The following is a 23,710-nucleotide window of genomic DNA, read 5'->3' on the forward strand; positions in this document are numbered from 1 at the left end:
AGGTAGATGTTATTGTTCCCATTTTACAGTAGAGGGAACTGAGGCAGAGGCTGAAAGTGACTTGTCCAGAGTCACACAGCTAGGAAGTGTCTGAGGCTGGATTTGAACTCAGGTCCTGTCTCCAGGTCTAGGACTCTATGCAGTGCACCACTAACTTTTCCAAGGAAGTCAGAGAGTCAGAAAGATGTGGCTCCAGACCATGCATGTAGTTGGCACTTAAGTGCTTGTTGACTCGACATTACTCTACTTCTCTGGGCCTCAGTTTCCTCATCTGTAAAATAAGGGATTTGGACTATATGGTATCTAACATTCCTTCCAGCCTTAGAATTGTTTTGCTCCCTCCTGAACAGAGCAGCTTTTCTGTTCTAGAAGTCCCCTCAGGTCATTCTGCTGAGGGCAGGGTAGCTGATGCTCAGACATGTCCAATCCCACCTCCCTGGGTATCTTAGCCTTGAGCCATTCCCTTCCAAAGAGATCCTGGCAGTCTTCAGGGAGAGATACCAGGGGAGGTGCTGAGAGGAGCTCCACCTGGGGGATGAACCACCGGCCTCTGCAATGCCATGTCTCTTGCACCAAATTTTTTCTCTCACTTCACTGGATCAGATCTTTGACTTCCTGCTGTGATCCATTCTTTTCTGATGGATGGAAAAATGAGTTCTGAGATGAGTCTTAATGTTATCATTTCCACTGCTGGTAAGTCTCCAGGGTCATGATCAAATGGCCACAATCTCTCTATGAAGATGGTTTCTAACAACTTTGTGAGGGAAGAGAGAAAGAGAGAGAGAGAGAGAGAGAGAGAGAGAGAGAGAGAGAGAGAGAGAGAGAGAGAGAGAGAGAGAGAGAGAGAGACAGAGAGAGAGACAGAGAGAGAGACAGAGAGAGAGAGACAGAGAGAGAGAGAGAGAGACAGACAGACAGACAGAGACAGACAGAGAGAGAGACAGAGAGAGAGACAGAGAGACAGAGACAGAGAGAGAGACAGAGACAGACACAGAGATAAACAGACACAGAGAGATAGAGATAGACAGGGATAAAGACAAAGACAGAGGGAGAGAAAAGATGGAGACAGAGGGAGAGAAGATAGGGAGAGACAGAGAAATAGAGACAGAGAGAGATAGAGAGACAAAGAGAAAGGAAGGAGACAAAAACAGAGAGTGATAAAAACAGACACGGAAAAAGAGAAGACAGAGAGAGATAGAAAGACGGAGGGAGAGATAGAGAGATACAGGAAAAAGAGGGAAAGAGAGAAGACAGAGAGATGGGGAGAGAGAAGATAGAGACAGAAAAAGAGGGAGAGAGAAAGGAGACAGAGAAGAGAGAGACAGAAGGGAGAGAGATGAGAGGGAGGAGAGAAAGGAGAGAGGAGAGAGAAAAGGAAGAGAGAGAGGGAGAGAAAAGGAGAGAGAGAGAGGAAGACATGGGGACTGGGGGGGGTAAATTGTAGAAGAATGGAGATGTCATACCACAGAGGAAGTTCCAGGGGGAAAGACAGTTGCTAAATGTCTCCAATCAGTAGAATCCCTTTCTGAAGAGGTTAGGAATTGAGTCAAGGGGCTGCTGTTGCAAACTGTCCCTGTCTGTCACTTAGGCACTCCTGCTCTGGGTAGGACAAAATTGTCTTCCAGCGAAGACAGAGGATTTTAAGTCTATCCCTTTGAATCACAGACTCAGCGAGCTGGAAGGGCCCTTAGATCATTTTGTCCAGTCTCCTTTTTTCAAATGATGAATCTGAAGCTCTGAGAGCTTGTGATATGCCTAAGGTATCCCCAGACAGGTATCAGCACAGCTGGGCTAGAAGTTGAGCCTCCATACTCCAAGTCTGTAAAATCAATTCATCAGTGATCATTAATAGTCCAATTTGTGCCCCCCACGAGCTGTGTTAGAGACAGGGGAGGGGGGAGGCGCGGCACAAAGATAAACATGGCAGAGTTCCATTGGGGAGGAAGAATATGTACAGTTCAGCGCTCTCTGCCCAGAGGATGCCTCCTCTTCATTTAAGAACTGTTAACTCTGAGTTCAAATGACCAGAAAACAAAACAGCCCATCACCACAAAAGCTGTAACCAAGGCAGAAATTCTTGCTCAATCATATCTTGACTGTCAACTTTGGGCAGAGTTCTTTCTTAATATTGAGGATTAACCATCATCATTTTTATAAGTAATAATAATAATAATAATAAATGTGTCTTTGGCACTTTAAGCACTGCAAAGTACTATACATATGTATATGTGTATACATACATATACAGAGAGAGACAGAGAGGCAGAGACAGAGAGATAGACAGACAGATAAAGACAGACAGAGATGGGGGAGAGAGACAGAGAGAGGCAGAGACAAAGAGACAGAGACAGAGAGAGAGACAGAGAGACAGAGAAAGAGAGTAAGAGAGAGAGAGAGATTCATTTTTGACATTGTATGCTCAGCTTTTGGCTTATAGTAGGTGCTTATTGATTATCTCATTTGATAGAATATATGGTCCCAGTTCTGCTCGGTCCTAAAGGTGTAGATAGCATCTAGCAAACATGTGACCCAGTGGATAGAGACCTGGAATAGGAAGACTTTATTTCCAATCCAATCTCAGACATATATTAGCTGTATGACCCTGGGCAAGTCACTTTATCTCTGCCTGCTTCAGTTTCCTCATCTGTAAAATGGATATAATAATAACACCTTTCTCCCATGGTCATTGAGACGATCAAATGAGAGGATATTTGTAAATGCTTTACAAAACCTAAAGTGCTTTTTAAATGCTAGCTATTACTAATTATTATTATTAAGGTCTTGAGAGTTAATGGTAATGGGCAGGCTTGAGATCATAAATAAGATTGTAGCTCTAGATCTGGAAGTGACATTAGAGGCCATTTGATTGAAGCCCTTCATTTTACACAAGATGAGTCTTAGAGAGCTTTATAGAATCCAGTGTGGTAGAGCCAGGATTAAAACATTTGAAACTAGGTCCCCCAATTCCAAAACCAATGTCTATTTCCCTCTCACTTGCAAAGATTAGATGGTCACTCTTTGGGCAATGCTATAAAAGGGATTCAGGTGAGGGTTGGACCAGATGAACCTGTGAAGGTCCCTTTCTGCTCTGAGATTCTTTAATTTCTGGAGATGCTGATGCTTTGAATTGTCTCCATGTTTATGTTACTTTTGGTCCAGCAGGTGCCCAGCTCTCACAAAATACATTGGATCTGGGCTCAAGTGGACCCAGCTCAATCTGGGTCAATTCTTCTAAAAATTTTTTATTAAGCTCATCATGTCCCTGCTCTAAAGTAGTACATCAGGGTAAATTTCTGAGATCTTAGCTTTGGTTCATGTTTAGTTTCTCCAAAGGAGACTAACAAAGGTCCATTCTAGAAAATGTGCAAGGTATAGGACAGCTATTTATTTCCTTCATTGTAAAATAATCCTTCAAACACAAGACTCACAAACATTCTTTGACAGATTCTTAAAATAAGAAACAATAGCCCACTACTCCTATTATTGTCTTCTGGAAAAGATAGATTCCCAGAAGACTTGGCGTAATTCTGAGAGATATATTATGTTCACCTCAGATATGTGCTGGCTTAACAGCAGCTCAAGGTCTGCATTATCTGGTCAGTCAGACACACCATTACTCATTCTCCTGGCACCAGTCAACTACTTCTCTGGGAAGGCTGTAGTTGTAGGAAGTACCTCCCCTTGGGTAGCCAGCACCCCATTCAGTGACCCTGACCTTTCAGCCTCATGAGGTAAACATTCATCTTTCAAAATTCCTGCTCTCAGGAAAAGAAACCCAAAGCAGAGAAGGCAGCTGAGGACTTCAGATCCAGCCTCAATTTCATGCAGCAAAGATATGTGGTAACTTCCATAGCTGCTAGTGGAGAGGGACAGAAGGAATAACAGTACCAAAAATAACAATATAATAAAAACAATAGTGGGCATTTATATAAGGCTTAAAGGTTTATGGAATACTTTACAGATGTTACTTTATTTCATCCTCCTTGGGAGATAGGTGCTATTAGTATCCCTATTTTATAGATAAGGAAACTGAGGCAAATAGGCATCCAGGGTCACATAGCTAGTGTTTTGTTTTTTTTTTAAATAAGCAATCGGGGAGGGGCAGCCAGGTAGCACAGCGAGTAAGAGCACCGGCTCCCGACGACCTGGGGATCAAATCTGGGCTCAGATACTCAGCACCACACCCAGAAATAACTGGCCGTGTAACCTTGACCAAGTTACTTGACCCCAATTGCTTTAAAAAAAAAAGAAAAAAAATAAGCAATTGGGGTTAAGTAACTTGCTCAAGCTTACACAGCGAGTTATTTCTGGGTGTGGTGCTGAGTATCTGCGTCCGGATTTGATCCCCAGGTCATCCCGACACTGGAGCCGGTGCTCTTACTCACTGAGCCACCTGGCAGCCCCTCACATAGCTAGTGTTTGAAGTAGGATTTGAACTCAGATCTTCCTGGCTTCATGAAGGTCCAGCACTCTAGCCACTGCAACACCTAGCTACAACTAAGGAAGAGAAAGATCTCCCCTCCTCACTGGAAGTTCAAGGAAGAATGGGTATGAAGAAGAGGCCAACTTGAAAAACAAAGTTTATCTAGGTTACTGAGTTCCTCTTGGCTCAATCACCAATCTTCTTTGACACCTTCCTGCCTCTACCTTGCCACAAGGAGCAAGGGACCACCAGACCGATACAGGGTCAGACCCATAACCAGTGATATCTCTTGAACCTGAAGCCACCACTGCCCTCCTTCTGGGGAATTCTTCCCCAGAGCCCCTGCTGGGAACCAGGGCAGAATCACCCACAGTTTGCTTCCCATGGGTGAACCCTGAATGACTTGCAGGCTGTGTTCTCTCTCTGAGTCCCAGGGAGGTGGGGAGGCTACCCTGACGCTTCAGTGAGCATTTCACCCCCCTCATGCTCGAGCTGTGTTGTCCCAGCTGTCAAGCCCATGGGGGGAAAAGAGGGTTTGCTTCAGTTCACAGTTCCCGCTAATTAACTGTAACCGAGCCCCAATTCCGGCTGATGAGCCTGATATAAATCACATGCCTCGAAGCCAGTACATACTCAAAAATGAATACTTCCCTGTCCATGGAACTCCCTCAAGTTTCTGTGAAGAGTGCCTCTCCCCTTCACCACCCCCAGCCTCTGAAATGAAAAGTAACTGAAAGCATCTTAAATGCAGGGAAAACAGCCACTTCTGGGCCTCACAGAACAGATTATCTGGATAGGGACCCGAGGACTTGCATTCTGAGCTGAGTTCATACTTCTGCCCTGATGCTGGGCTAGTGACAATAACAATAAATAGAAGAACACCAGTCCATGTAGGTATATTTTTAGTTAGGTCTAGGGCAGAGGACTTGAGGACCCAGAGGGCCATATATGGCCTCAAGGCTGCAGGTTCCCCACCGACGGTGTACCATTTAAATTCTACACGAATTGTAGAGTACCTCCCACATGCCAGGGATTGTGCTAGGTTCTAGAGATAGAGACAAAACCCAAACAGTTCCCTCCCTTGGGGAGCTTAGATTCTATGTAGAAAAACAATATTATACCCAGAAAAGTAAATACAAGGATTTTATTTTTAAATGAATCATTGAAAAAGAATTTAATAATCCTTATGTGCCATGCACTGTGCTGGGTATTGGGTATATAAAGACAAAAAAACCCCTCCCTAACTTTAGGGAGCTTACATCTACAAAAGAAAACAACATATATACCCAGAGAAGTAAATGATTGGGGGTGGGGAATGAAATGGCTGAGAAGCCCAAGGTTCTTCCAAGCACGTCCATTTATTAAGCAAACATGTCAATTGCCTAACAAACTGAAACCAGACCTCCTCGGGTTAGGGCTGGACCCCAATACAGGGGGGAGACAGATTTTTATACATTAAAAACAATAGATCAAATAAAACAAATTAAAAGGAAACAATACAACATTAGGTCATCTGATTTCTAATTGAAGGAAAGATTAGGGACTTTCTAAGTTGGGAGGGGAAGAGTGAACAATGCAATTCCCTGAAATCAGAAGGAGGTATCCCGTTCCCCCCTTCCCAAGTATCTGTCAACAATCAGAGGAACGTGGAAACAATAGCAGATTGATCAATCTAGGTCCAGTTTTCAGATTAGATAGGATACATGAATTGCTTGAGATATACAACTGTGAGAAAATGCCTTGCATCAATCTTTGGATCTGAGTTTCTGGTCAGAATGATTTAGGTTCTTCGTTAAGGGTTTCTAAGCAGCAGGTAGAGGTGGTCCAATTCCCAGCCATGCAGGACTAGATCCAGACAACACAAGAAGGTTTTCTCTCAATTTCACAATTGAATAAACTTTTCACAAGACAGAATTTGTACTAGACCTATAATTAAATAGAAAGGGTACTGAGCTAGCTACAGAACTGATTCACAAGATGGAGTCTGTGTAGTTCACACAATTCCCACAATTAACAACTTTCTGTCCTAATTCCTTCAATTCTCTCAAAAACATTTTTTTAACCAGACCTATGAATGAACAAATGAATGAATGAAAAAGCATTTATTAAGCACCATGTACCATGTACTCACTAGGTGTTGGGTTTAAAAATGACAAAAACAAGACAGTCCCTGCCCTCAATGAGCTTCCATTCTCTGGAAGAAGTCAACATTTACAGAGAGAAGTAAATAAAACCTTGTTGGTGTTTTCTTTTTAAACCAGACTTGTGAATGAACCAACAAATGAATGAAAAATTATTATGCGTTTATTATATGCTAAGCACTAGGAATGCAAATACAAGAGCTGAGATAGTCCTTGACCTAATAGAGCTCACACGCTAAGTAGGTGAAACAACACAGAAAAGAAATTCGTTTTCAGGTTGGATGGAAATGCCTTCACATCCTAAATGCATTGTGGCAGGGCAGATGGCATGGCCCAGAGCTCCTCAGGTTTTATCACTTGGTCAGCTAACAGTGCTTGAGGGATGGAAGCTGCAGGTCCCCCGAGTGTCAGCATCCTTTGATAGGGGAACTCCTACCAACTGAGATATGTAATGACCATAAGTAAAGTGCTTTGCAAATTGTAAAGCATTATATACATTATTATTGTTACCAACATGGATGACATTTTCTTTGCAATTTACATTTTTAGAGAGTTGTCTAAGGTACTGAGGGATTTAATGTCTTACCCAGGGTCACCCAGTAGTACAGTGGGTATCAGAAGTATGACTCCAACTCAAGTCTTCCTGACTCTGAGACAAGTTCTGGTATATAAAGAGTAATACACATATAAAAAGGAAAAACAGTTAGTTTTGGTATCAGCAGTGAGTCCTTCCAATCAGTGTAATGGGGAAAGTTCTTCTGTAATAGAGAACGCTTGGGCTCCTAATCATGCTGGTCATTTTGGTGGGGCACTAATGTTCTCTGGGACTTTAAGGAGGGTCCCTATTAACACCAATAATAATGCCTCTGTCAATTCTTGAAAAGGATTCTAACTTTGCAAAAAGTTATTTTTAGATGGTTCTGATTCTCGGTGACCCCATTTGTGGTCTTCTGGGCAAAGATAATGGAGTGATTTGCCATTTCCTTCTCCAGCTTACTTTATAGATGAGGAAACTGAGGTTTCCTCAAACAACAAATAGGGTTAAGTGACTTGCACAGGGTCACACAGCTAGTAAGTGTCTGAGGCTGAATTTGAACTCATGAAACTGAGTCTTTCCAGTTCCAAGTCCACAGCTCTGTCTACTGTGCTGCCCCTAATTTGTCAGGTCAGGAAAGTGAAGTCATGGAGGTTAAGTGATTTGCCAGTTGTGGACAGAGTTCGAACCAGATTCAAGTCTACTCTTGCCAGGTGTCTTCTGAGAAATTTTTTTGGTGAACTCTTTAAGAACAGGGGCAATCTTTCTATATTCTCCAGTGCTCTGAATAGTACCTGGCACTGTGTTTGACCGACTGGATACTAGAGATTTTTTTTTGTATACTCCTGTGGTTTGGAACTCCTGGTGTGAAAACACCCTCCATAGATGGAGATCGTCACCTTGTTATAGCTGCCTGGAGTACTGAGAGTTAAGTGACTTGCCACATTTACAGATGTTTCAAAGGAGATGGCACCAAGGAGCCAGGGATTCTATCACAGGTAAGAAGATCATAAGAGTCCTCCTGACCTCCTTACCTATAGAATGCAGGATAACTGAGAAATGTGGGGAGCGCGGGGTTTGAGTAATATGAAATAGCATTTGTGTTCCAGGCACTATGCTAATTGCAAATGTAAAGCTAGTCCCTGCCCTCAGGAAGCTTCCACTCTAATAGAGGAAGACAGCATATCTAGGAAAATTGATGGCCTGGGAGCAGTATTTGGAAAAGTTGCTTTGATTGCTATTCCTAGAGCTGTGGGGGAGGGCTAGTGCACACACTTCACCATAGCATGAAGGTGGCTGAGAAAAGTCAATAAATATTTATTAAATACCTACTGTGTGCAAGGCTTTGTGCTAAAGCATTGGGGATACAAAAAACAGTGCCCACAAGGAGTTTACAATCCAATGGGAGAAGACTACATACAAAAGAATGCAGAAGAGTGCCAGGGGGGAGGAAATACCTGGGGGAGGGGCATGGAGAAGTGCAGAAGGGTACAATCTGATGGGAAATGAAGAAAGATGGCTGACTTGGGCTCCTTCCTTAAATGGAGGTTCTGGGAAGAGAGGTCTCTGCCCTCCAGTTAGAGGGAAGGAGTGGCCCCAGGGACAGGGGGGACCATGATGAAGATTTATCAATTAGAAGCTCAGGGTCTAGGATTAGAACTAAAACTCAGGTATCCCTGACTTCTAAGCAACTAGGCAGTGAAATGGTTAGATATTGGTATCTTGAATCAGGAAATCTTGGGTTTGAATCCATGCTTGTGTGGCCTTGGATAAGTCATTTTACTTCCACCAGCCTCAGTTTCCTTATCTGTAAAATGAGGGGGTTGGACTCAGTGCCTTACAGGTCCTTTCCAGCCCATGAGGCTAGATTCTCTATGCCATACTCTTATCTCCTGAGATAGTAACAGTAATTTAAACTCGACACCTTTCTGGAATTTCAGGGTCCTGAGCCCCCTTGGACCTTCTTGAAGTGGTCCAGTAGTGGCCACTTGCTTCCTCTTTAGAAGCTGCTACTGCTGGTTTCAGGCCACTTCCTTCTTCCCATCATGTTCTGTGGCAACTCATCTTTCCAAGAGGCAGCAGAAAGCAGTTGATTACCAGAACAACATGGTGGGAAATTAGAAGCCCTGCGGTCTCATGAAACATCAAAGAGTGGTAGAGGGGAAAAAGAGTTTGCACAAAGGTTGGAGGAAGCCCTGCAGTGTGAGGGAGGAAGAGTGTTGGACTGTATATCAAAGCATTTTATCATTGGAAGCAACCCATGCAGCCATTTAACCTATACCCACAAAATAATCCCTATTATAACATGGTGAATTGGATAGAGTGCTGGGACTGGTCAGGAAGACCTGAGTTCAAATCTGGCCTCAGACACTTACTAGTCATGTGACCCTGGGCAAGTCACTTAACCTGTCTGCCTCAGTTTCCTCATCTGTAAAAATGAAGCGGAGAAGGAAATGGCATATTTGCCAAGGAAACCCCAGATGGGGTGTAATGTAATGCCAAGGAAAGGCAACTTCCCAGGTTCAAAATACCAGCATAGGTGCTCTCTATTTTATTCAGTAACAAACCAAGAACAGAGAAGATCGAAACATGACATCATTCAAAATACAGCATTTACTAAGTGTGATTAAATAATCTCCAAGGACTACCCCACCCCAGGACTTTCCAATCATTCAATCAATTACAAAGTCTCTGTTCTAAATACTACTCCACCCCTAGGCTATACCTTCTTTTGGTCCACCACAAAACCCCTCTTCTCAAATGGAGATTATTTTCCAAACATAGGTAAAGTACCTTCATTTGTCAATCACAGAGCACAATAAGGTCAAAAGTTCCCCACCCCTAGGATCACAATTGAATCTACCCCAGAGTTACATCAAGTTTAAACACAGCACTTAATACCCAAATGGAGGTCTTTTCTTCATCTTGACACGAGGCAAGTTCTCAGCAATCTTAGTTCCTGGAGAGACAAGGCTTAGCAAGGCCATAAGATACATTGCCCGTCCCTTCATGAATTTATCCTCTGTCTGTAGAACAGTCCTAGAACCCCTGAACACATTAGCAAAGCCCTCTCCCAGGATTTCTGTAAACATACAACAAGAAAATCCTTCTTCAGGGCTTCTGAACCAACAGAAAGGCTCCCAGACCCCTGCAACAACAGCACTGTCCTTCACCAGTGGACAGTATTCATTCTGTCTGCAGGACAGTCTCCAGACCCCTGCAACAACAGTACTGTCCCTCACCAGTGGACAGTATTCACTCTCTGTCTGCAGGACAGTCTCAGGCCTTCTTAACCAAATGCCAGGTTCCAGGACTTCTTCAACAGGACAGTCTTTCACCAGTGGACAAATCTGGCAAAATAACATCAAAACAGACAGACAAAGTACCAGCAAAACAGCCATGTCTCCTCAGTCCTTGGCAGCTCAGGGGGCAGGTCTCAAAAGTCCAGGGCAATTCAAAGCGGCCACCAGCAATCTCTTAGTCTCTCTCTCTCCACGAGGTGCTGCTTCCAAAAAGAACTTCCGCCTCTCTCTTGTCTCTCCAAATCTACATCACCAGCTCCTCCCACTTCAGGACTTTCTTTTCACATCAACAAGCCCATCCCACAGGTGGGATTAACAAACTCTGGGTTTTAATACAATCAATTTGAAAACCAAGCCAATACAGGGGAATCTTTAATTGCCATTACTATCACATGGGGACATGCTCAAACATCACTACAACATACTTCACAAATAGGCATCTTTCTAAGACTATAATTTAAAGAGAAAGTAGCCAATTGCCTTGATACAGGAAGTTCCTCACCTTGAGCTTCTACCCTAATAAATCTACTTTCTATCCTTATATTTTGTATATATCTGTTCATGTTGTCTCCCACGGCTAAACCATAAGCTCCTTGAGGGTAGAGACTGTTTTCACTCTTCTTTTTATATCTCTAGTGCTTAGCATATAATAAGTCCTTAATAAATCTTTACTGTTTGTTACATGGGCAGCTATAATATAAATTACATGATAATAATTAGCATTGATATAGCACTTTACATAAGTAATATGAATTGATCCTCACAATAACCATAGGAGGTGGGAGCTTTACTTATTATGAGGAAATGACCAGATGAAGTGATTTGCCCAGGGTCGCAGAAAGCTTCTGAGGTGGGATTTTAACCAGGGTGTTTCTTACTTTCACTACGAACAATTTAGCTGCCTCCCTTAAGCTAAACTCACAATTCAGAAAAAGTGATGTAAAGTGACCCCCCTCCCCCCCAGCCCCAAGGCTGCTGCCTAAAGGTAGCCAACCAGAATTTAGAGGAGAAAGGGACGTGGAAAGGAAAGAAAAGGACCTCATCCTTGGGGTGCAGACTGTAGAAATCCAGTGAAATTCCTAGAGCCCGTTCACCCTCTCATCTCAGGGGTATGTGGTCTAGGAGGGAAAAGGCAGTTGCAAAGAGGCTAACCTGGGGGGAAAAAACATCCCTAAAATGACAACTGTTTGAAGTGGCATGGGATGAATCAAAACAATTTTATTAGGCACACAAGTCTCATTTGCAAATCTGCTCTGTTTTACTGATTTAGTTGTTTTTGTTCTGCTTTGGTCTCTGCCCCAAGCCAAATTGGAGAGTTCTAGGTATCTGCTCTGTGTCTCAATAGGACGAGGAGCACAGGAAAGGACCTTACCCCTTTCTCGGGCCACAGGAGCCCCAGCGCCACCCTCCCCCTTCATAGGTTCAGGCACCAATTTATATAATCACATCCAACTTTCATTTCAACTCAGATCCAGCTGAGATTAGATACAACTCCAGCTGATGCTGATAAAAATCGAAAATTCACTCTGACCTGGCAGCCTTCAATAAATTTCCCATTCCCAGCCCTGCTGGCTGCAGCCTGTCTCCTGGAAAAGAAGCCCGGCCCCAGGCAAGTGCCTGGAGAGATGGATGGAACTCATTTCGGCCCTGCATCACCTCTAGAATTGCCCCCTTTCCCGGCCTCTCTTTTCCCGTCCCTGCATTAGTATCTAGGGAAGAAGGAGTTATCAGCAGAGAGTCAGGTAGAGCTGGAAGGGGCCACCCACTAAAGATAATAACCAGCAAGCATTTCTATAAGATCTGCATAAGCATCTCTATTAGGGTTTGCAAGGCTCTTTACAAGTATGATCTCATTTAATCCTCACAGCAGCCCATCTTAGAGATGAGGACACTGAGGCAGAGTGGGAAGTAACTTGCCAAGGGTCACACAGCTACTGAGTGTCTAAGGCTAGATTTGCCCGATGGCCTCCCTAACTGCAGTTTCATCATTTTATCTACCCAGCCCCAGCAACTCCTCTGTACAAGTGACCGATGTGAAGAAGGCCCTGGTTCGAATCTCATTCTCCTGTGTGACCTTGGGCATGTCAATTCCCTCCTCTCTGCCTCAGTTTCCTTCCCTGTAAAATGAGAAAGTTTCACAAGTTAATCTCTGATGGTCTTTTCTAGCTCTAAGTCAGTATAAAAGCTTCAATAAAGCTTAGAAAACACTCCCCTTAACTAGTCCTGAGTGAGGTAGGTAGGCCCTGCAGGTATTTAACAGATGGAGAAACTGAGGCTTAGTGAGGTTTAGACACATTATTGGTGAGCACTGAAACAGATGGATGACTGCTTCATTATCTGTAGAATCTCCCTTCATAACATCAACTGCTTGAGGGCAGGGACTCTTTTTTGACCTTTTTTGTATCCCTAGTGCTAAACCCTTAAGAAATGCTTGTTTGTTGACTGACTGACTGACTAATAGTAGGTCTCTTTTGAAGACAAGTGCAGCATTATAGGATTTGTGAGATGTGGAAGGGATCTTAGAGTCATTTAATCCCAATTTTTACAAATGGGAAAACTAAAACCAGAGAAGTTAAGAGTGTAGCCCAAGGCCACAAAGCAAAAGTGGCAGAGCTAGGATTTGAACTCAGATCCAGTGCCATGGATCTGTAGTCAGGAAGACTTATTTATGTTGAACTGAGTTCAAATCTGGCTTCAGATACTTACTAGCTATATGACCCTGGACAAGTCACTTAACCCTGTTTGCCTCAGTTTCCTCATCTGTAAAATGAACTGGAGAAGGAGATAGCAAACCACTCCAGTATCTCTGCCAAGAAAACCCCAAACCAGGTCACAAAGAATCGGACATGACTGAAACAACTGAACAGCAGCAACCAATAACACTAAATTCCACCCTTCTGCTTCAGTACTTTTCCCCTGATGCCTGTCTTGTACTCTGCTGACTACAATCCTCTGAACCTCTTTCTGAGGCTGAATGTCCCAGTTCTACAGATGGCTTCCTCAGTGGTTAGCTCATCCACTAAAGTGTGGATGAGTCAATCCTAGTAACCCCTCAATCTTCTAAATGCAATTCCTAATGCACAGATCAGACTGACTCATGCATGACCTTCCTCTGCTATATTCAATGGCTCCCTATTGCCAGGGGGATAAAATAAGAAATCATCAGTTTGGCATTTAAAGCCCTTCACAATCTGGCTCCCACTTATCTTTCTAGTCACATTTTATATTACTCTCTTTCATGCATTCTATACCCAGTACTGTGCTGGAGCCAGCTCACAGGACTCTTGAGAGCCAATTGTTCAATTTTCAGAGTAAACAAATACTTATAAAATGTACCTTTGGAAATCAGCAAATGCTAAAAATCAGGGCTTGATTTATTGTTTTGTTGATTGACTAGACTTAAGAAAGTGAGAAGAGAAATTGTTCATAGTAATGCATCTTAAACTTAATGTGTCATGCATACTTTTTTTTTGGGGGAGGGAATGTCACCAGTTGTTAAAGGTGTGTACTCTTGTCTACACTTCAGCCAAAATGGCCATTCCCTGAACGTGGCAGTTTATGTCCTTCCCTGTGCCTTTGCATAGGTCATCCTCCATGTCTAGAATACACTCCCTCCTTACCTCTACCTTAGAGAATGCCTAGCCATCTTCAAAATGCAGCTCAAAATCAAAGAAAAAGGAAAAGGGACTATATGTACCAAAAAATATAAGCTGCTCTTTTTTTATGGTAGCAAAGTATTGGAAACTAAGGGAATGCCCATCGTTTGGGGAATGACGGAACAAGTTGTGATATATGATTGTGCTATAAGAAATGACAAGCAGGAGCATTTCAGAAAAACCTGGGAAGTCTTCTATGAACAGATGCACAGTGAAGTGAGCAGGACCAGAACATTTTACACAGTAGCAGCAATATTGTAACTATGATCAACTATGAAAGACTTCACTACTCTGATTAATGCAGTGATCCAAGACAGTTCCAAAGAACTCATGATGAAAAATACCATCCACCTCCAGAGAGAGAACTGATTGAAGCATACTTTTTAATTTGTCTTTACTTTTTCTTTACAAACTTTTAAAATTTTTTCTTGGGTTTGTGTGTGTATGTGTTTCCTTTTGCAACATGGCTAATAGAGAAACATATTTTGCATTACTTCACATGTATATCATATTGCTTGCTTTCTCCAGGGGTGAGAGAGGAAGGAGAGAATTTTGGACATAAATTTTTTTTTTAAAGTGAATGTTGAAAATTTTTACATGTAATTGGAAAATATTTAATGAAATTAATCAGAATTATAAAAGCAAAAAAGAAAATGCATCTCGGGGCCTCTTCCTACAGGAAACCTCTCTTGATCCTCCAAAGTTATTTCTCTCTCCCTCTTGATATTCATTGACACTGTAGGAGTATATTTTTTATATTTACTAATCAGTGTTCATGTTGTATCCTTGCCTGTCCCCCATTAGAATGCAAACTTCTGGAGGACAAGCATTCATTCATATTTCTTGCTTTACCTGCTATACTGGCTTTCATGTAATAGGCATTTGATTGAAATAGATTGAATTAAGTTAGTGACTATGACCCTCCATTTCAGGTTCATGTTTGAGGTTTGATCAGTTACTTTCCATTTAACTTGGGCTCTTTCTTTTTCAGATTTTCCACCAAGTACTGGATGTCTCAGACTTGCACCGTCTGTGGGAAAGGAATGTTGTTTGGACTGAAATGTAAAAACTGCAAGTAGGTATCCACAATTCAAAGTGGCTTGTCATGTTGCCTGAAGCCATAAAGAGGGGAGCTTGGCTTTGAAGCTTGGTTTCCTGAAGCTCAGGGTCTCTGATCTTTCTGTTACTCAGCAGTAGGATCTCAGGTGAACTTGTGTACCCTGGGACCAAATATATGTATACATAACAAGAATGTCCCCAAAGCAGGGGTGGGGAACCTGCAGCCTCAAGGCCACGTGTGGCCTTCTAGGTCCTCAGGTATGGCTCTTTGACTGAGTCCAGGTTTTACAGAATAAATCCTTTTATTAAGGGGATTTGTTCTGTGAAACTTTGATTCGGTCAAAGGGCTGCACTTGAGGACCTAGATGAACACAAATGGCTTGGAGGCTTCAGGTGCCCCACCCCTGCTCTAAAGTAACAGAGTACTTCCTGAATTGGAAGATTTTAGTGTAACAATGTACTAAAAAGAGGTACCAGAGTAGCATATTACACTCCCCTGCTAGGGCTGAGTACAGTTACCATTACATTGCCTTCCATATTGGTTCAGTCCATGAGGTTGACTTAAGAAAAATATTTTTAAAACTTCTCTTCTATAGAAATGAGGAACATAAAAGCTGTAAGGATCCTTTCCCCAACTCCCACTTTCATTGACAAGTCAGGTGCCTAAGTTTGGCTAGGTGTATCTCCCCCTCAGGGTTCAAAGATATTCTCAATACCATTGACTCAAGCCCCAACCAACATGCTTCCTCTCTACAAGATTGCTAGTTGAGAATCATTTAATCTGACAGATCTAAGTAACTTTTAGAATGAAAGTATTTACTAAAGTGACCCAGGAGATGTTGGAAAACATTTCTCTAAAAGTATATGAAACACTTTCTCACAGGTATAGACATATATACTTATAGGTAACTCAAGCTTAGAGTATAGATGTGGCAAAGGAATGATGCACAGCATCTAGGTTCTAGAAGCCCTCCCCCTTTTTCTTTTGCCATTTGTTGGGCTTTTCAGAAGTCCCCTTTTCGGGGATCTTTTTGGAGGGGGGAAGGCAGGGTATTTGGGGTTAAGTGACTTGCCCAAAGTTCACACAGCTAGTAAGTGTTAAGTGTCTGAGGCCGAATTTGAACTCCTGTCCTCCTGACTCCAGGACCGGTGCTCTATTCGCTGTACCAGAAGTTCCCTTTAAACGTTGTCAGTCTGCATCATTCTCTCTTTGGCTTCTGAGGAAGACACTACTGCTGGTTGATTCAGGGACATTGTTTAGGACACTGAGGGAAAGTTGGGAAGTCCAACGTTCTGTTTTCCTGGAAAGTTTTCCTCTGATCAAAGATGAGGGAGGGAAGGAAACCTAGCTATGTGTGAGGAGGCCTTGCCTCGTGGTTCCATCAGACCTTCTTGCTCATTGAAATTTTTCAAATCCCCTCTCCTCTACTCACTTGATAATTTATAGATAATTCTTAAGGCATGGTTACGTTTCCTTGCCCCATCTGAATTAGATTCTTGTGCAAACATCAGTCTAGTTCAAAGGCCTTTTCTAACTTAGTCTAAGTCATTTTGATAAATTGACTGGGTCATGTTTTCATCTAGTTAAGGGATTAGAGCTAAAATGGAGGTATTTTTGACTACAGATTTAAAGAAAAAAGTGCTATATTTGGAGTGAGAGGGCATGAGTTTGAATTATGGAATCAAAGGTCTAAAGCTGGGAAAGACTTTGAGACTCCATCAAGTCAAATCCTGGTTCCTACATTTATTTCCTGCATGATACTCAGCTTCCTCACCTGTAAATCAAAGGGCCTCTTGGGTCCCATCTTGGTTCAAAAAAGGGTGCAGTTTTGGCATGAGAGGACCTGAGTTCAAATTCCAGTTCTCCTACTTCCTACCTGAATGACCTTGGGCACATCCCATAACCTCCCTGAGACTTATTTTCTTCATTTGTAATAATAAAGGGACTGGACTAGATGGACTCTGAGGTCCCTTTCAGCTGTAAATCTTTAATCCCAAGAACAATTTCAAACTAATTTGTATTTCATTAACATGACATAATTTGCATGTCAGCATTTCAGCACCATGTTGGATTTGGGATTGAGTTCAGATCCTGGCTTGGCCACTTAATATCTGTGTGTTATATAAACAAGTTATATCACCACTCCAGGCCTCAGTTTCTGCATCTGTAATATGAGAAGTTTGGAGTAGGTAAGTCCATGTAGATAGAGCTCGAAATCTATAAATCTGTGAATTTATTACCTGTGTGTCCAAATCACTTAAGCTCCCTGGGCCTCAATTTCTCTATCTGTAAAATGAACCTCTGAGCTATCTTCAATCCATATATGGTATTCCCTAAGAGTCAATATGCAGAACATCCCTCTGGCCCCTTCTCCTTTTATTCTGTTTCTTTCCTTCCCCTCAGTTTTCCCATATTTTCCCCGTGGTTCTCCTTCAACTGGTGCAGCTATGGAAGCTTAGAAAAACCCATGGTTGGCTTCCCCCATCTGCTGACCAGCCAGGCAGAAGGGATGGTAGTGAGGCAGTAGGAAGAGAAAGTTGCCTTCTCCCTTGTTCCTCTTCATTCTTACCTGTGGGGCTGCAGATAAGACTGAGGTGCCCTCCATCCCTCCTAGGAACCAATTGAATTAATTAGCTCAAGTCTTAACAGCTTTAAGCGCTCTGGGGCCAGATTGGGAGATAATTAGAAGGCATTAACATTACTGAAACTCCTTGTTCCCTGGGATCCTTGACCATCTTGGACCCTGCAGGTAAGGAGGTCAGGGAGATTGTCCATGGTTTTTTTGCCTACAAACCAACATTAATTGGGTCCAGTCATAGGCTTCTTAATTTCCTTTTGCATACATGGCTGAGTCAAAAGTGGCTTTTTAAATCTGTGTCTAGTCACATCATGTACTTTTGGAAAGGGGAAAATGGCAACCTTCACATCCTCTCACCTGCAGAGAGGCTTCCTTTGAAGACAGGTAATTAGGTGACAGGCAAGCAGCTGGGGAGAACCAATGAGGCTGAAACCTAAGGACTTAGATTCTCAGTACCACTAATTCAGGCTCCCTTCTCCCCTGTGTTCTAGAAGGAAATAGGTAAGTTTTAAGGAAAGCCAGCAGTTAAAGGAGGGACTGGAAACAGACAGAGAGGAGAAGAGAAATTAGGTTACAGTGGGGGAAAAATGCTAACTCTGGAGTCAGGAAAGCCAGGGTCACATTCCTCTTCTGATGCTTATGACATGTGTCACCTTGGTGAAGTCACTTAATTTTCCTAGGCCTCAGTTTCTCCATCTGTAAAATGAGGAGAGTTAGACTACATGGCCTCTAGGGTCCCCCTCCAGCTGGGGGTCTGTGATCTATGTTTATGCCTGAAGTTTGGAAATAGTAGCCAAGAGAAAAGAAGTATGGCTGGAGGCATCATCATTTGTCAGTAAGTTTTTATTCAGCTTCTACTGTATGCCAATTACTCTCCTAGGTGTTAGGGATACAAAAACAATGAGATAGTACTTCTTAAGGAAATTAAATTGGGAGAAGGGGAGGGGAGAGAGAATATATTATGTTCACAGATAAATAAATGTAGGATACATACAAAATAAATACGAAATGATTTGAAGGGGGAGCTAATTGGACCTTGGTTTCCCCTTCTGTACTATGGGAGAATAATAACTGCAGTATCCGAGGCACAAGACTCAATGAGAACATCATATACATAAAGTACTCTGCCACCTTTAAATGGCCATTGACCAGCTGTTACGGTTGCCCCTTCCATTTTTGGACAGCTCATATCAATAGAGCATTTTACCTTTTAAAATGCACCTCAACCTTCCTCCCTGTAACTCCCAGCACTTGGTCCTAGTTCCACCTTCAGGAGCTCCTCTGAATGTTTAATCCCTCTAATCTGTCCAATTGGACCCCGAAAATTGCATGCATGATTTAGGTATGCAGGTACATTCATTTATAGGCAAATTTCATGCAAAACACAAACTACATTTTGAAAAAATTCCATTATATAACAGCAGCAGCAGAAAACCATTTATCACAGAAAAACAAAATAAATCAATAAAGTCGGGACTTCTTAAAGAACAATTTTATTCTCTGTCTCTATGCCAGAGTTTCACCCCTCCTCTCTCCTGTCCCCTCTTTCTGCCTCTCTGTCTCTCTCTCTCCCTCCCTTCTCTCCTCTCCTCTCTTCTTTCTCTCTCTTTCTGCTTCTCTGTCTCATTCTCACTGCCTCCCTCTCCTTTTTTCTCTGTCCTCTCATTCTTTTTCTTAGTGAATCTGTCTCTTCTCTGTTCATCTTTCTGTCTACTCTCTTTTCTTCTTCTCTGTCTCCCTTTCCTCTAACTTTTCTTGATATTTTTTCTCTCTTTTCTTTAGCTGTCTCTCCTATCTCAGTTTCTTCCTGTCTCCCTTTTCTCCTCCCCTTTTTCTCCGATCCTCAATTTTCCTACCCAACTTCAGGCTCTGATAGGTGCTTTGTCAATGCTATAAATAGACCTCGTTCCTGACTTTTGTGAGTTTACAGTCTGACCACATTGGTATAGTAGAAGTAGTAGTAATAGCAGCAGTAGCTAACATTTATGTAGTGTTTTAAGATTTGCACAGAGCTTTAAAAACATTATATCATTTGATCTTCACAAACAACCCTGAGAGGTAGGTACCATTATTATCTCCATTTTAAGGATAAAGAAACTGAGGTAGACAGTGACTTGGACAAGGTCATGTAGCTAGTGTCAGCCTGGCTTCCTAACTCCAATTGATCTGTCCACTGTCCTCTTTAGGCAGTTAGAGAAAAAAAGATGAGGATGGGGATGAGCCCACATGGGAATAGGGACAGGGACTGTGTGGATCACGGGGAAGAGGAACCTCCCTCTACTGAAGCAGGTCAGCACCTTCTCTGCAGCTGACTTAGAGAATTGCCCAGAACATTCATTAAGAGTTAAGTGACTTACCTTACTCTCATTGACTTGGCTTGACTAAGGAAGGAATAACATACACACAATTGGGTATCTTCCCCTACAGGGAAGTAGGGGGGAAGGGGATAAGAGGGGGGAATGACAGAAGGGAGGGCAGATTGGGGGAAGGGGTAGTCAGAAGCAAACACTTTTGAAAAGGGACAGGGTCAAAGAAGAAAATAGAATAAGTGGGGGCGGGATAGGATGGAGGGAAATATAGTTAGTCTTTCACAACATGACTACTATGGGAATGTTTTGCATTACTACACATGTATAACCTATATTGAATTGCTTGTCTTTTCAGTGGGGGTGGGTGAGGAGGGAAGAAAGGAGAGAAGCTGGAACTCGAAGTTTTAAAAACGAATGTTAAAAAATTGTTGCTAAATGCAACCGGGAAACAAGATATACAGGCAATGGGGGTAGAGGGCAGATTGGGGGAAGGGGTAATCAGTATGCTTGCCATCTTGGGTGGGGGGTAGGGAAGAGATAGGGAGAAAATTTGGAACTCAAAATCTTATGGAAATGAATGTTGAAAACTAAAAATAAATAAATTATAGGGGAAAAAAAAGAGTTGTGACTTGTCCAAGGTCAAATGGCAAATATGTGTGAGAGACAAGAGCTCCCACCTCAATATGTTTTTAGCCATTACAAACAGAAGTTGTTCTTTTTCTACCTGTAAAAGAAAAAAAAAACAACCCAAACCATAAAAGAATGTCAGAAGAATCATGACTTGTCCCAACACTTTTTTTCTAAGCTCCGTTGAAGAAAATACCAATAACGGACATTAATGTCAAACACTCAGATTAGTAAAGCACTTCCCATTCCCAGCCACCATCTCCCTGGAGGCTCCTCAACAACCCTGTGCGGTAGTAGGTGCTTCTGGTATTATACTATGACCATTCTATAGATGAAGGAAATGAGGTTGAGAAAGGCAGTGAGATTGCCCAGGGTCCTGTAGCTAGTGTCAGGGACGTGAGTCCTGTTTTTCCTGGTTCTAAAAGCAGATCTCCACGTTTCTTTAATTACCTCCGATACATCCACAGAATCTCAGGATCTCTCAATTGGGACCACATGGTTCAACTCACACCTGAACAAGCATCCTTTCAGCAGCACACCTAACAGAAGGCTATCCCATCTCTGCTTAAGGACAGGTATAGGGGAAAACCCACTTCTTCGGGCAGCTCATTACTCTTTGGGGCAGCTCTCATTGTAAGCAACCTTGACCTTATAGGTAGTAAACATCAGAAACAGGATTTGAACACAGTTCCTCTGACTCCTGAGCCAGAGCTAGAGAAGAGAGGTTGAATACATTCCTCCTTGGTGTTTGCTGAGCTAAGGTGGTTTCCAATGGGGGAAGGGCAGGGCAGTAAACCACCAGTGCTTATATAGGCTTGTCTGTTCTAGAAATTCTCCAGAGATGATTCAACAGACAGCAGCCCATTCTGGGGCTTCATCTACCCAAGAAGCCAGGAAGCTTTCCCTTTCATTCTGTCTAACCTCATTCCCTCCTGCTGCATTTTAAACCCGTTTCCTCCGGAATTATCATCAGCTGTCTTGTTGGCTGCTTGAATGGAAAGATTAATGAATTAATAGGAAATTAGGGCTGGGAAAGCAATTTACAGTTATCTAAACCTTGCCATTTCATGTAATAGGTCCACTGATGTTTGGAGATGAGGTTTTAACTGCCCATGCTGGAAGTGTCAGCACAATTCCTTGGGGTGTCTGATAACTGTATTTTCAGCTGTCTGAAGTTTTCTTTCCTTGATGACTTTGCTGGCCCTCAGTCACTCTTTTCTTATCACCCTGCCCCCTCCTCCATCTCCAAATGACTCTCTAGTCTTCAGTCGATTCTTTCTTATACAGAGTGGATTGCCAGTCAGAATAACTGCTGAGACACTGGGTTGGGGGGTGGGAGGAGGATGGAGAGAGTATGGGGGAGCAGTTGGCCAACTACTAGAGTAGATGCTCCCCACAGAACAATACAGGACTGGGTTTTCTGGTGCCCTTTGCTTTATGAAAATGATGCTCTCTCGGAACCACATTGCTCTTTCCTGGAGATGGGGCAAGGGACCAGCCGGAAATGCAGCTGGGTTATTAACATTTAACTGTGTCCTATTTTTACCCATCATCCGGCTTGGAATGATCTCCTGTTTACAAGATATTCTGCAGTGGGGCTTAGAACCTGCTCTATGCCCTTTGGGAAAACGAATTAATTCAACAAGCTCTATTAAGGACCTGCTACGTGCTGGGCTCTATGCTAGGCAGTAGGGAACCAGCAAAAACAGAAACATCACAAAACAAAATATCGCCTGCCCTCAAAGAAGTTAAGAGAAGACAGACTACTGCAGTGGCAAAGGCGATGGATTTGGAACTGGAGGACCTGGGTTTGAATTATGCCTGTGTGATTTAATGTCTCTTGGATTCAGGTTCCTTGCCTCTAAGCTGAGGGAGCCCAACTCGATAGGCTCTGGGGTCCCTTCAACCTTAGCTTGCCTACAATCCTATAAACTATCTTCTTTTGGCACCAGGAAGTAGAATCATCCTAATTCTCAGAAGAGGAAACTGAATTTCAAGGACAAAAAGGGGTTTGCTCAGAGTCTAGCTAGGTAAGTGTAGAAACTGGAGCTTGAATTCAAAATTGACAGGATCACAGAATTTTAAAGTTGGAAATGATCTCCATGGCCCACCAATGCAGCCCTCAGCCCCAGAAGAATCCCCTAGTCAGCACACCCAACAAGCAGTCTCCTCAAAGACCTGCAAGGAGAAGAGGGGAAATCCAACTAGCACCTTCCTCTGTGGACAGCTCTTATTAAGAAGTCGGCTTGTTTGTTTTTGTTTTTTTTATTCTTGACTCCAAGCCTAATGGCCTTTTAACAACCACCCCTTCATTGCTTCTGATTCTGCCCTCTGGAGCAAAGTGGAGCAAAATTGACCCCTCTACCATAAGGTAGTCTTAAAATACCTGAACACAGGGATCATCTCTCCTACCCTCAGTCTTTTCTTCTCCAGGTTAAATATCTCCTAGTCCCTTCAATTGATTCGATTCAATACAATGAACATTTATTGAATGCCTACTACCTAGTGAGCATTGAGGAAAAAGACATGCCGAGACCCCAGGGCTCTCCTCTAGCTTTATTTTTTTTTAATTTGTAAAAAATTTAAGGATTTTCTCAAGTCCCACTCTTTTCCACCCTGCTTCCCCACCTTGAGTCAGAAACTCTTATTGTTAAAACAGTTAAGAGAGCTAGGGATAGAGACTGGATGTCTGATTTCATGGGTAGAGGCAACTCCCTTTCCCAATGTAGGCTGGTATATTCTCTGCAATTCAGACCCTGAGAGATTTGCCTGGGGGCACCAAAAAGTTAAAGTACTCACCCAAGGTCACACAGACTACATGGTCAGGAATAGTCAGTGAAAGATAAACCTTGGAACAGAGCAATGGTTTCTAGGGAAGTCAATCTTCTGGTTACAGCTTAACTTGTCTTCGGAAATACCTTGGCCCATGGGTTTTCTGCTTCTAATCCCTAGTCACTCAACACATTCTTAGAAGCCTGGAAATTAAATCTGGTCCTGGGGCTGATTTTATCTTTTCCTATTCCTCTGACTATCAGGCCTGGGTCTTTTTGGTAGGAAGCTTTCCACTTTAATGAATTAA

General features: G+C 42.7%; 1 protein-coding gene across 1 annotated transcript in view; it reads left to right on the forward strand.

Annotated features, from left to right (window-relative positions):
• Positions 1 to 23,710, forward strand: part of KSR2 (kinase suppressor of ras 2) — a 587,222-nt gene that overhangs the window by 408,824 nt on the left and 154,688 nt on the right. Inside the window, exon 7 of the mRNA XM_069081397.1 lies at positions 15,049 to 15,132. Within this exon, the coding sequence (XP_068937498.1) occupies positions 15,049 to 15,132 (84 nt within the window). The remainder of the gene's footprint in view (positions 1 to 15,048; positions 15,133 to 23,710) is intronic.

This window comes from Petaurus breviceps, unplaced genomic scaffold, assembly GCF_028583685.1.
Source record: "Petaurus breviceps papuanus isolate PSGF00001 unplaced genomic scaffold, PetGlider_PUasm1.0 99, whole genome shotgun sequence".
In the NCBI taxonomy this organism is placed as follows: Eukaryota; Metazoa; Chordata; class Mammalia; order Diprotodontia; family Petauridae; genus Petaurus; species Petaurus breviceps.